Source organism: Falco rusticolus, chromosome 14 (genome assembly GCF_015220075.1).
Source record: "Falco rusticolus isolate bFalRus1 chromosome 14, bFalRus1.pri, whole genome shotgun sequence".
Lineage (NCBI taxonomy): Eukaryota > Metazoa > Chordata > Aves > Falconiformes > Falconidae > Falco > Falco rusticolus.
In genome coordinates this window covers 23,435,332-23,448,046 of record NC_051200.1, presented here as the reverse complement: position 1 = coordinate 23,448,046, position 12,715 = coordinate 23,435,332, and the positions used below count along the sequence as shown (strand labels likewise).

The 12,715-nt window shown below is 48.4% G+C and overlaps 1 protein-coding gene across 3 annotated transcripts in view; it reads right to left on the bottom strand.

The window, feature by feature from the left end:
* OPHN1 (oligophrenin 1) overlaps positions 1–12,715 on the bottom strand; it is a 68,543-nt gene that overhangs the window by 28,059 nt on the left and 27,769 nt on the right. For all 3 annotated transcript variants that reach the window (XM_037408518.1, XM_037408520.1, XM_037408519.1), the window contains exons 4-7: positions 11,349–11,420; positions 2,449–2,550; positions 1,339–1,449; positions 498–602 (exon numbers count right to left, since the gene is read on the bottom strand). In XM_037408518.1, the coding sequence (XP_037264415.1) occupies positions 498–602; positions 1,339–1,449; positions 2,449–2,550; positions 11,349–11,420 (390 nt within the window). The remainder of the gene's footprint in view (positions 1–497; positions 603–1,338; positions 1,450–2,448; positions 2,551–11,348; positions 11,421–12,715) is intronic.

Genomic DNA, 12,715 nt, shown 5'->3' with positions numbered 1-12,715 from the left:
AAACTCAGCTTGGCACAGATTTATGGCTGTTGTTTCATGGTAATGAGGGCCAGCCATGAAACTCTGAGGATAAATGAAACAGGACACAGATATTTTACACCATGAGTATACTTAGCCCGCAGAGGAGCTTACCAAAGCATGAAGTAAGCCGATACCATTAAGATCAAGATTGGAGGCCTTTTTAAAAGACATGTACAATTTTGATCTCACGAAGTTGGAAGAAATTCTCAGGCTTGTTTATGCACATGGTTAAATGATACAATTGCAATAGCCCCTTCTAGACATAGAAAACCACTGTAACAGCACCTGCAGATTCTCTTGTGCAGGAGAGGAGAAAATACATGGGAACTGAGGAGGAAATAACTTTATCTGCACCTCCCACAATGCAAACATGGACATTCTGTTTTGCATGGAAAAGCCTTGCCACCAGAGGCGTTTAAATACAAATAAGAATAGAAGTCACATGCAAAAAATACTTCAGCTGGGCAGGAACTCACATTCTGCAGGCTGAGCTGAAGCTGCTGTTTATAAGGGAGGAAATCCTGTGTGAGCTCAACTGTCAGGTTGTTATAAGTAAAGAGGCTGTGGAGAAAAGCCAGCACCTGAAAAGGAGAGAAAGAACACAGATCAAACTTCTCTTCTATATTTCTAATCAGAGGAAAGATAGACAGAAAGCAAGGTTTCAGAAATCACATATACAGAAATATTTTTTTCCCCTCACACTTTTGGAGCGACACCAAGTCTTAGTATGACTTATCCACCGCAATGTCCCTAAAGCCCAGGTCTGCCTCCCACGCATCTGTCTCAATAAAACACACCCGAAATCCAAGACCCTGCTGGGAGAACAAGAGCAGATCTGCAGATTGCTTGTCCGCAAGACCTACATGATCCCACACTTAACTGTGTCTGGCGCCAGGGCAGAGCCACCCACCCAGGGCAGGGTCCCTGTACACAGCCATGAGTGGGTACCACTGCAGCCTGTGCCACGACAGGTAAGCAGACCAGATGACAACTCCTTCCCTCTGAAAAGAGCTAACACTTACCAAGCACAAGGTGTCCAAGATAATTCATAACAAGACCTCTAGCTACCTACAGCGTCCAGCCTGTTCCTCAGGACTGACAGATATGAGAAACTAGTCTGTGGCTTCACGGTGCTCCAGCAAACACCACTATGGCTGTTAAGGTGCAGCAATCCACGTGTGCAAGGTTAACTCCTGCTCCATCAGAAGACTCCCCAGGACTGAATCCAACGTGGTAACTCATCCCTTCCTGTGACTGTCAGCAACTCAGCATATCTAAGCATCAAACACAAGGCCTGAAAGAAAAGGAAGCTCCTACCGGTTCAACAATACTGAATTTCTTGCTTTCTTGTACTTCCTGGATCTGGTACACATACTCAAGGGAGGACTCAAAGAAATTGTGTCTCTCTTTGTCAACCTGAAGGTCAGCCTGGAAGAAAGAGGGAGAGGTGAAAAAAGAAAATACATCACATCTAGCCTGACAATATTTGACTAGCATTTTTCCATCAGCCCACAAATAGTTCTGTCCTCACTTAAGAAACAGCCTGCCAAAGGGGTCCAGCCCAGTTTTTTAACACTTTGCACAGAACCAGAAGACTGGAACATTGGCCATTCTTCTCAGGTCTGCCCTTTCCTGGCTCCCTTTCATTTATGGATCCAGAACCTTACTCCAGTCTGCAAGGACAAGGCTTTCCTGAAGCATATTTTTTATTTTAGCATAAGCTCCTTCTTCACCTGTAGCCCTGCATGGATGAGGACAAGGCCACTGGCAATTCCAGAGCTGCAGCACCAGGTTGGACAATGTGGCACGCTGTGTTACCACAGCTTACACAAACTGTGCCTTGCAAAGATGCTTGTAGGTTGATCTCACAACTGGTTTGACAGATTTGATTTGATTCAGCTACTCTGATGTGGACTGGAATGGCTGCTGGGGCTTTCCTTTCTTATTGCAACATGCTTGGCAGCAGCATCAGCTGGAAAGGGCACCCCCCCCACCCCCTGCCTGCTGCTCACCGCCACCGGGCCTGCTGCCACAGCTACCCCTGCAAACACCAGGAGCTAGGCAGGAAACTATGCAGGCAAAAAGAGTAATAACCAGTTACTTCTCGGCCAGATCAGTTTCCCAAGCCAGGTGAAAGGGTTGCCAATCCCCAGCTGTGCCAGTATAACTGGTCACTGCCCTGTACTACAAGGGCAAGAACAAGGAAAGACAATGCATAAAGCCACTACACTACTATTCAACACACTAAGGAGAACTACAGTCTTGAATTCCCTGGTCTTATTCAGAGAATCTAGGCTTTAGGTAGATTTAATTGCTTATCAATTTCAACTGGTTACTGAAAGGGATGATTTCCCCCACTTTTGTAAGATCTAGAGCAGCTGGTGGTGTTGCTTCTGGACCCAGCTCTGAAGAACACTCCATACATACCTCCTGCAATTGGGATTCCTTCTTTTTGGAAGACAAATGCAAATGGCGATCCAGCATAGAATAAAACTTCTCACCATCTTTTTCAAACTTTTTCTTCCTTTCCTGTAGATGCCAGAGTTAAAGAAGAACCAGCTAATGGCATTTTCCAGATAAGAACATGCAACAATACCAAGATATTTTGTGCAATGCGGTATTCCCATGGAAAAGTTCTGGTCGACCCAACCAGAACAGGATATCCCTTTCCGTTTGCTTTGCTTTCACAGTTCGTTGCCATCATTGGATTTCGTTATGCCTCAAGACCAAACTTTGGCAATATTTCGTGGCACAATCACTTGACATATTGTCATGTTAGCACTGTAGCAAAAGACCCACTGATGGGGTATTGCTCCCTCCCATGCCCCGCACCCCGCCCAAGCTCTTCAATGTCAAGTAAACTTGAGACATACTAATACATCAAAGACCTATTCACCATTTGCTCAGGTGCACATAGTTCAGAAACAACTGGGAAAATAATGTCAGAGACACATCTGGGATAAGAAAAGATCTGTTATGAGTTTGGCAATTCTCCGTTTTGAAGCTTTTATCATGTGCTTCTGAAAAGTACCAGAACGAAAGCAGATGACTGGAAGGGTAATATGTGGGAGGGAAGTCATCATCTTTTTATTAGCAGAGGTGGAAAGAGAGATCATGAACCTTGCAGTCAAAACACACAAGTTTTACTGCATAGCGCCCAGCCCAAATCCAGCGCAGGGGAATGCTGCCTCAAACACAGCTGTTTTACAATACACAAGGTAGAGCCTTCACCTCTTGGAGGTCCCCTGCAGACAGTCTGGTTCTTACTGACCACTTGTACAACTCAAAGGTGCCTACCACAGGCATGTAAACATGATTTGTTAAGAAAACAAACTTTGTGCAGGAACTACTATAACAAAAAGAGCTGTTTGCACTGGCAAACCTGAAAGGGTAGATGTCTACAACAAGAGCAAAAAAAGACATTTAAGAACAAAACCCAGAGAGAATGCAGGGAGGAGCCGAGCTGAGGACCACGCTGTATGCTTTGCCTTACAATGACTGTGAAACCACAGAGGCAATCAAGAAACAACCATGAGTAGATGCCAGGTTGACAAATACCCACATCAGATGATAATGGAGCCATTAGTGATTGCAGAGAGGCAGTTAAATTGCTATAATAAGGAAATTCCAGCCCTGTAACAGCCTCAATGCCAGGTCCAAGCAGCTGAGAACTAGTGTATCCATACTACAGGGTATGTATAGGATGCCCAAATCCCCTGCCCAGCTTTTGAAAGCTCAAGAAAGTGGAAAGCAGAGTTAGTTCCAGGCTCCTGTGGAATTAATGGCATCTTTCAACAATTATGTCCCGAAAGCCCTGACATCCTGTTTCCTTGCCCCCAATCAGAAATCCAAGAATAAACAAACACCAACGCCACCACAAAACAGAGCAGATGGACTCTGCCAGACTGGTGGATATTAGTTATATTCCTCACAAATTCAGTAGTGACTGCAAAGTTTGAAGCTGCATTTCCTACATAAAATCCTTTCTCTTTCTTTAGTTGCTTCACCTGCCATGAAGTTCTGCGTCCCCATTCCACTTACACAGACTACTTGGTCTGTCTAGCAGGATGTCCTACACAGCAGGATGTCTGGGGTCTCCCAAAACCAGTACTTTGGTCCAGCATGGTTAGCCCCTGCCTATTCATCTGCTTGCTTCTCAGCCCCTTGCTCACAGCAGCTACTACTGTATTGCCCCTGGAAGCAGAAAGGTTATTTTCTGGTGGGTGCACACAGGGAGACTCACAGCTAAGCCAGATCTCCTGGCAATACCTATCTCAGCCTTTGCTGAAGCTCCAGCTTGCCATCAGCACCCAGGCTCATGTTGGTGGACACTGGTTACTTGGAGGCACCTCAGCCAAAGGGCAGACAAGCATTCCTGCCAGCTGCCTTCCTATGAAAATGATTTCTCACCCAACAAGAGAGTCCAGTTTCTCTAATCCTTACACAATGCTATTGTGAAAGCACAATTAATAAGGAAAAACGTAGAGGCACCAACTCCATCACCCCTGTTTATATTTAACTGTCTGGAGTAGGGCACACTTAGATCAGCAAACCCCTTACCCCAGTAATTACACCTACTGCCTTACAGAGACCCTGTAATTACAAGCTTCTTTAAGGGAAATGTATCTTCTGGTATCATCCTCTGTAGTATCAGCGATATTGTAACTCTGTGTTAGCAAATTCATGCCTCAGAATAAAAAGAGATCCATATCAAATGCAGAGAAGCAGAGAGTCTTCCAAGGGTAAAACCCAATTTAAGCAGCACTGCAGCTGCGGAGCCAATGCCAGGAAGGACTGTCAAAAACAAAACACCACCCTCGTGACGAACACCCCTGGTAAATAAATCCAAATCCAGAGAAGCAGAAGTGTTTGTGAAGCAGCAGTTACCATGTCTGTAAGGTCACACATCTGGATTGTCTGTCTGTGCCATTCATTAGATGCCTAATGCATCCAGGAACCTAGGCTTGTTTTCATTTCTGTAACAAGGAGTCACCAAACCCCAAGGCCACAGATATGCAGTGTAACACAGCTGCACCAACAGCACCAGCGGCTGACACAGCACTGTGGGTCTGCAGCTCACACCTCTCCTGCTGCCGGCTTCCTGCATCTCGGAGAGGATGGCTACACTGGCTGCAGGTCCTGAAATCCCCTGGTGATGGAAAGCTAGCTCTGAACCCCACCAACAAGACCTCAACTATGCAGAGGTGGTCTCTCAACACAGCAAGGGATGGTGCCAGTCCTGCTCCTGCACTTGAGATGCTGCTCCAGGCATCCTTCCTGCCATGATGCTAACAAGTGGCACGTGTAGGGCCACTCAGCCATCCCCACCCTGGTAGAGTGGCCATGAGGCAGCCACACTCCAGCCCAGAGCAGGGACCAACCTCTCCTGCCCTCCACCATCCATTCTCTGGCTGGGCAGCTGCTCATCTGCCCCAGGAGCTGCAGGAAAGCATGGGAGCAGCTGCCCACCGGAGCCTCGTGCTGCCACAGCCAGGCACAGCAGATGCTGCAGGCAGCAGAGCAGTGCCAGGCAGGGCAGGGGAACGCAGCAGCCTGAGAGCGCATGGCTCCCGTGCAAGATGAGATCTCATGCCCAGGAGAGGTGATGTTACTGTGGGTGTCCATGGTGTCTGAGCAGACAGCCACAGGACCATGAACCCACAGGAGATCACGAGCTATGGGTGGCCGCAGCACCCATGCAGACAGACACAAGAACATGAGCCTGCACGAGCTGCAGGAAGACCACAAACCAGGGCCCACACAGCAGCTCTTCCACCAGCTTGCATGGGCAGCACCCTGTGGGAAGACATGGCCAGTCCTGTGGCAGAGGGTCATCTCTGCAGTGGAAAAGAGAAGTGAAAAGGAAGAAAAAGCCTAGGGGAGCAATGGAAGAGCTTTTTCTGCAGCAGGAGCTCAGAGGCCAGACAGCAACTCCTTCAGGGAGCATCTCCTCCTCTGCTAGCACCTGTGGGTAGGCAGGGGCAGGCAGCTGTGCTGGGGGTGGGGAGCACCAAGCTCTTCCCAGGGACCGAGGGCATCAGGAACAGTGTCTGAGATGGACACCAGTGTGCAGAGCATGGCTTGCTCCTGCAGGAAAACTGCTGCCATGCAGAAAGAAGCACAGAGCAGAATGTCATTTTTGGCCACTAAAAGGGGGTTTGCCAATCATTTCCCACTCTGGCTAATTAACATATAACTGAGAAGCAGAAGGATGAACTACAAATCCCTCCTGAATTGTCAAGCCAAGGCTTCTAACAGCTTGTTGGCTGCTGAACAGAGCTAGCCAAGACAAAATACAACACAGAAAAACCACCCAGACTGAAGCACAATCTGGAAACATGACTACAAATTAGTTCCTCATGAATATTCAGCAAAGGACAGCATTACCTTCCCATTAAGATTTGCCAAGCCCAAGAAGCCACCCAACTTTCATTTATTTGCTCATCAAGAGAAAACGAGCCATTTGCACCTGAATGCAGGCAGAGTTGTGCAGCAGTGAACGAGGGTGCTCTTCAAAAGCTTCGCTCTCTAAGCTTCAGCAGATACTGCTTTAACCAGAAATGAGCAGGAGTCCTCCGAAAAGCACAGGCTGCCCAGTCCGGCAGTCAATCCACCAGCAGCTTTGGCTAGCTCTGCGTGTTTGAGGTCCTGGCCTGTACACCAGCCGCTGCTGCCAGGAGCAGGGCAAAGCTGGAGCCCCTTGGCTGCTGCTCAGTGCCAGCCTGAGTGAGAGATGGAGCAGCTGAGGACTAGAGGGGAAAGGGGAAAATGGACTTGCCAAAACTCTCTCTTAACCATTAGTTGCTAATTAGGATCCTCTGAAATTCCCATCCAAGAAGAGGCAGAGCGAGCTGCAAGTAAGAAGCCCAGTTCAAGTGGCTACTTCTCTTCTTCTTAAAGAAGAACAACCCAAAAATCAACAAAACTCTTTGCCTGCTGGGAGCCTCTGCCTCCAAACACACCTGCAGAGGTTCAGGTGGGGGATCAGCACCCAGCAGGACATGAACAGGAGATGGGTGCGCAGTCAGTGTTGGGTGCTCCTGGGGTCCCCCCTGGCCACCCCTGCCCACATGTCCTTGTTCCTGTTGCCTCCTCAGAGCAAAGCTGCAATGTGGCTCTGAGCAGAGCCTGGAAAACACCACAAGTTGAAATATTAAATGTAATTATTAAATATAAAATGTAAATATTAAATGAATGTACTCCTGCTGCATTTTCTACCTCAGTTTGCCCTGTTTTGAGGAAGGGAACAATAATCCTGCTGAAATCACAGCAGAGCTACCACACTCACAACATGGATGCCCAGTAATGAACACAGTGATGTGTTAACCATCACTCATTAAAGAAGACAGCACTGAATAAATTCAAACCCCAAATCAGTTTGGGGAAATCACAAGCTGTTGCTGGAAAGCACCTAACAGGATGAGATGGGCGGTAGGCTCTGCTTCAGCTTGCAGCCTCATCTGGCAAGTGGCAGAGGGAAGAAATGGAGAAAAGAGAAATATGTTCATATGGAAACAAACACTTCATGCCTGAGTTTAACTAATTTTTATGATGCATCAGCACTTAATACAAAAAAAAGATAATTTCTGAGAAGTAAAATGCTGTTGAGGGTTGTAGGAAGAGCATTTCTATAAAACCACACTAATTTAACCTGGTCTTTTTCCCTCATCCACCATGTTCTCTCAAATGCTCCTGTGATCTTGCTTCCACCAAGATTAAAGCAAGTAGGACTTGCTGTCCTTCCTTTCTTTTAAAATTATTATTAATGAAACAACAGAATTAACTAAGTGCTTTAGGAATACATGTTATCTCCTATGTAAGAACTTTTTGAAAAACACTGGATTTATTCAGCATCCCAGAGCATAGTAAACATTCCTCCTGCAACTTACAATAAGTCAAACAATTTTTTCCCCTCTGACTTTTTTTGGTTTGCTTTGTGTTTTCATTTTTGTTTTGGGTTTTATTGTTGTTTTTTTTTTAAAAAAAAAAAGCTTTCTCTATTCAAATCCTCCTAAACTTATGGACCGCAGCAAGGATCTCAACAGAAGTACCCCAACCCTAGAACAGAGCTTGCCTACATGTGAGCTGAAAGCCAAGGGCTTTGCCAGGGGCTGCCGGCAGGGTGGGAGGGACAGGCACCGTCTGTGTGCGGGGCCCCTGCGGCAGCATCCAAGCTCAGCCCCACCACGCCAAGGGGATCTGTCTTGCAAGAAGGTGAGGAGGGGCTTTCCTTGGGCTGCTGCAGAGCTGCATCTGCTGCAAAACACATGCATCACTGCCACACAGCTCTGTAGATCAAAAGGAATGTGCACTAAATAACACCATACTCGTCTGGGGCTTCGGGTCACCACCAGTCCTACCATCCTGCCTCCCACTCCCGTTTGTAGTGAGCACACCCCTGTAATTACCCCTCCTTCCCTTGCTAAACAAGGACTCCATCACCACACAAGCTACCCCTCTCGTTTTCAAACCTCACAGTCAGGCACGGCTTCACCAGGCACGCCTGGGACCCAGACAGCTTCTGCCAAACAGAGATGGCATGTGGCACAGAATCCACTGAGTTCATAGCCTGTGTGGACCGAGCACAGTCTAGCCTCGTGAATATGAGCTAATGTGAAATGAAAACTTAGACCACCCCAGGCGCTCTCCCTTAATAATGCCTGCACCTCCCTGATACGATCCATGCGCTTCCCAGTGCTCACTGCAGCGTTGATCACGCTGGTTCTTTCACATGCTCACCAAATGAATGCTGCACCCCCAGCCATGAAGTCTTACCGTCTCTTTAGACTTCGAGCAAAGTAAGGGGCCAGGGGCCAGGCTGAGAAACAGGTCAGCTCAGGGGAATCCTGGATCCTCTGCTTTTATTCTTGATGCCTACACATACAAACTTCTACCAACAAGTCACGGGAAGAGCAATGAACCCATGGGTCTGTGCCTAACAGTGGAAGGCAGCTGGAGGGGGGCAGCTGCAGCAGGTCCTAGTGACACCCGGGGGCTCCCCTATGTGGGAACACACCATCTGACCAAGGAGACTCCATTCAACCCCAGGAAAATGGGTTAATGCAGACTCAGATGTCTTAGTCAGACTGACTGGCTGCTCTCCAGCCACAGTCCTCACAAAGACCCAATTCAAAGGCTCTTCCTATCTGGTTTCAGCATCTTGAAAAGAGAACAGAAAACATCTCACAGAAGGCAGCTCTGCCAAAATAAGGGAAATGAAGCAGAGGGCACAAATTCTCTGTGTCATGTCTCTGGTCTGCTCCACAGCCTGGCCCCAGCCTCTCTCCCCCTGGTGTAAATCAGGAAGGATCTACTCGGGTGATGCCAGTCAGTGGAGGCGCAGCAGAAATGGAGGGGGGTGCCTTGCTGACAGAGCACCATTGTGAGGAGTCCTCATTTGTATTTCATGCCTTCTGCTGCGGGATGTGAATGACCCGGAGGAGTTCTGCAGGCTGGCAAGTGAAGGAAGGCTTTGTGCCTGAGGCGATGCCCAGAGGATGCAGCCCAGCGGGACCTGCGCCAGTGGTGTAGTGCGGGCTCCTGTCAGGAAATCATCAGAGGTGAGGGCAAGGGTCTGGAGCACACTGCGGCTTGCTCTGAAACTTGCACCCACTCAAGGCTGCAGGATGACATCAGAGGAAGTGTTACCTCCCCGTGCATCCCCTTGGGCACACCTGTGGTGGGGTGCAAAGTGCTCCCCAGCAAGCTCCTGTGTGTGAGCACTTCTGCTGAACTGTGGCAGAGCCCTCTTCTCAGTGAGGTGCCCCTGACACCTTTGCAGTTCACGTTCCTCATAAGAAACAAAAACCAGAGCCAAACCACCAAGACTCCAAGCCAACAGCAAGGAGTCCCTATCCTCCACCACCTTTAACTGCTTCTGAAGAGCATCCTGCCACAGTCACTGCCCAACGCCTCGACCCTGCCCCATGAGCAGGGAACAAGGAAGGGCTGTAAGCTGCCAGGTGAATCCATGTCAGTGCTCAGAGCCCCTCCGGCACTACAGCACCAACCATGCTGAGACACATGCCTGCCAGCCAGGCACCGGCCAGCTCTGGAGCAGGAGGCAGGGTACACAACCTGCGGGGTGGGAGGCAGCATGGCTCTGGGAGCAGAGGCTCCAGCTGTAGACAAAGTAATCCTTACACACCTCAAGGGCTACCCATGAAGAAAACAGCCTGAAGGCTACTTTAATACTGTCATCTTAACATTTGCAGACTGTTGCCCTCTTGACTTAAGTGTTCCATAAACACAGAGGGGAAAATAAGCTTGACCTTGTCCCCATGACTCCTTCCCCGTGACTCTTTTCTAAATATGTGCTGGCCCTACCGTTAATGCAGACAGATCAATGAGGAGGGCGTTTCTTGTCAGCCCTGGGCACATCCCCATGCTTGTAATTCAGAGGCCTGCTGCAAAACCCACCAGCACAGGCAGCTTCACCAGCACCAGACCAACGGCTGCCGCCTTTGCCACGCTGCTGCTGTGGCTTCTCAGAGAGGTGTTCTACACACACAGTTGTACAGGAGGATTCTGAAGGGCAGGATGGTGACCAAGTATCTTTTCTCAAATCCTGTATTTATTAAACGTCAAAGACTCCAGATGGGCTGGGCTGAATCCAAGCCCCAAGTGTTCTCCAAAACATCTCCATTTCTGAGCTGGTTCAGAGCCAGCCCCATTTCAAGCTGCTGCCGAGTAATGTGGAACCTGGACTTCTTGATAGCAGACAAGGGGAAAATAATCTTTTCTGCTCATTATGTGCAGGATTTGCTTTTTATAGTTTGTTTCTTTAAAAGTTTGGTCCATCTGAAAGACTCATTAGATGCTTTATGTAAATATTTCATAACAAAAGCCCTATGACTATAACAAAGTTCTGACTGCCAGCCTCTGCTGCTCTCTCCCCCTCCTGCTCTAACATACGCTTATCTGAAGAAAGTAACTTATTCTCAATAGCACTGAATGAACAAAGGGAAAAGAGAGAAAGCAGCAAGGAGTATACCCTGATCACCGGTCGAAGCAAGCACTCCTTGTTCAGGATGGAGACAGTGCTGGAATTAGGCCAGAAGAGAACCCAAAGAATTCAGGAAAAGGTTTTGGAGCCTCTTATGATTGAAAAATCAGACTAAAAGTCGCAGCATGGACTATCTCGTGCCAGCAGCCAAAAGCCAGTATTAAATGGGGAAGTTTCTGAGAGCATGAAGTCAAAATATGGTACAATTGTCTACTTTTTAAAAACAACAACAAAAAAGCCAAATCCAGGAGAAAAAACTGAATTTAAACATAGCAATAGAAATCAAATCTGTTTAAATTCAAAACAAACAAGCAAGCCTTACCTTGGTGAACCCTATTTGCTCCTTCCGAAAGTTTTCCAAAGGTTTGATCAGCAAATCACTAGCGTTCTGTACCTACAGAGCAAAGAAAGAAAGAGTTTTATTACAAGACACAGATTAATTTCCTCCTAAAGAGAGGCTGATCAGGGCCAGAAGCCAAGAACTCTTAGATTTTAATGTCTCTGACTGCAAACCTGTTCTCTGTCTATAGGTGAAGTCACTTAATCCATCCGTACCCACTTTTCCCCATCTATAATACACAGAAAACCCCAATCATGGCACACAAGGCTTTGGGGGACATCCTGTAGATGACAGACAGGTTTCCCCCACACTGTCACCTTCCCTGCATGGCAAGCCATTGCCCTTTGCCTGAAATGCTGTGTTACCCCCATCAACCCCCTGCCAGAGCAGCAGCCCTCTGGGACACTGGTCCCCTCACAGTCCTATCTATGCCAAGGCAGCTTTTGTCCCTGCCAGCTTCTCCAGCTTCAGAATAAAGCTAGGATGGACCCTCACAGGTCTGCAACGCCCAGCCCAGCCATGTGGTGTGTCGCTGGCACACTGGAGCAAGCGCCTGGTGAAGCACGGTGTGCGTGGCCCCTGTGCCACAGCTCAGGCAGGACGATGCTGTCAGTGACAGCACCTGCCCCCTACCCCATTTTAAAAGAACCACTGTCCGTATCACACATGTGAAGGACTGAGAGAACTGATGTTCAAAGTACACTGGCTGCTGGGTGAGCCCTCTCCAGAAGCAGCCCCAGGAGGCAAGGCTGTTTGTTTATCTCTCCACGAAGCACAAACCAGAACCAAATATATTCTCAAAGCACACTGCAGATGACTACTTACTTGTCAGCTCAGCTGGGTCCCTGCCTGCAGCGAGCTGTCCTGCCTGTTCTGACAGGAGGGAAGGAAGCAGAGGAGACATGCTGCTGCAGCTGCCTGCCCTTGGCTGCTGCTGCCAGCTCCTCTGCTCCAGACAACCTGTCATACTCCCTCCTGCCACCAAGGCACACCACTGCACTAGCCCTGCTTTCCACAACAGCATCTGCCCTTGTCTTTAATGTGAAGCTGTGATGGGTAAGATTCTGGAGGCAAGATGTGCTCGGTTGCTAGCATCTCCCAGTGACCACAGCAGATGCTCATACTGGTGAGTACACTGTCAGAAAGTGGCTGCTGCAGTCCTGAAATGAGCCGTTTTCCAATGCTAAAAAATCCGTAAGAGCTCAGCAAGACCGTGACGGGCAGGAGCTGCTTCTCAGAGAAGGTGTGATGAAGGCCGCAAGCTCACACGAGCAGAAGGCAGGGCTGCAGCAGGCTGGGGCTGGCTGCCCACCATGGCTTTCTCATGGTCTGGCGTTTCTCACCACAAA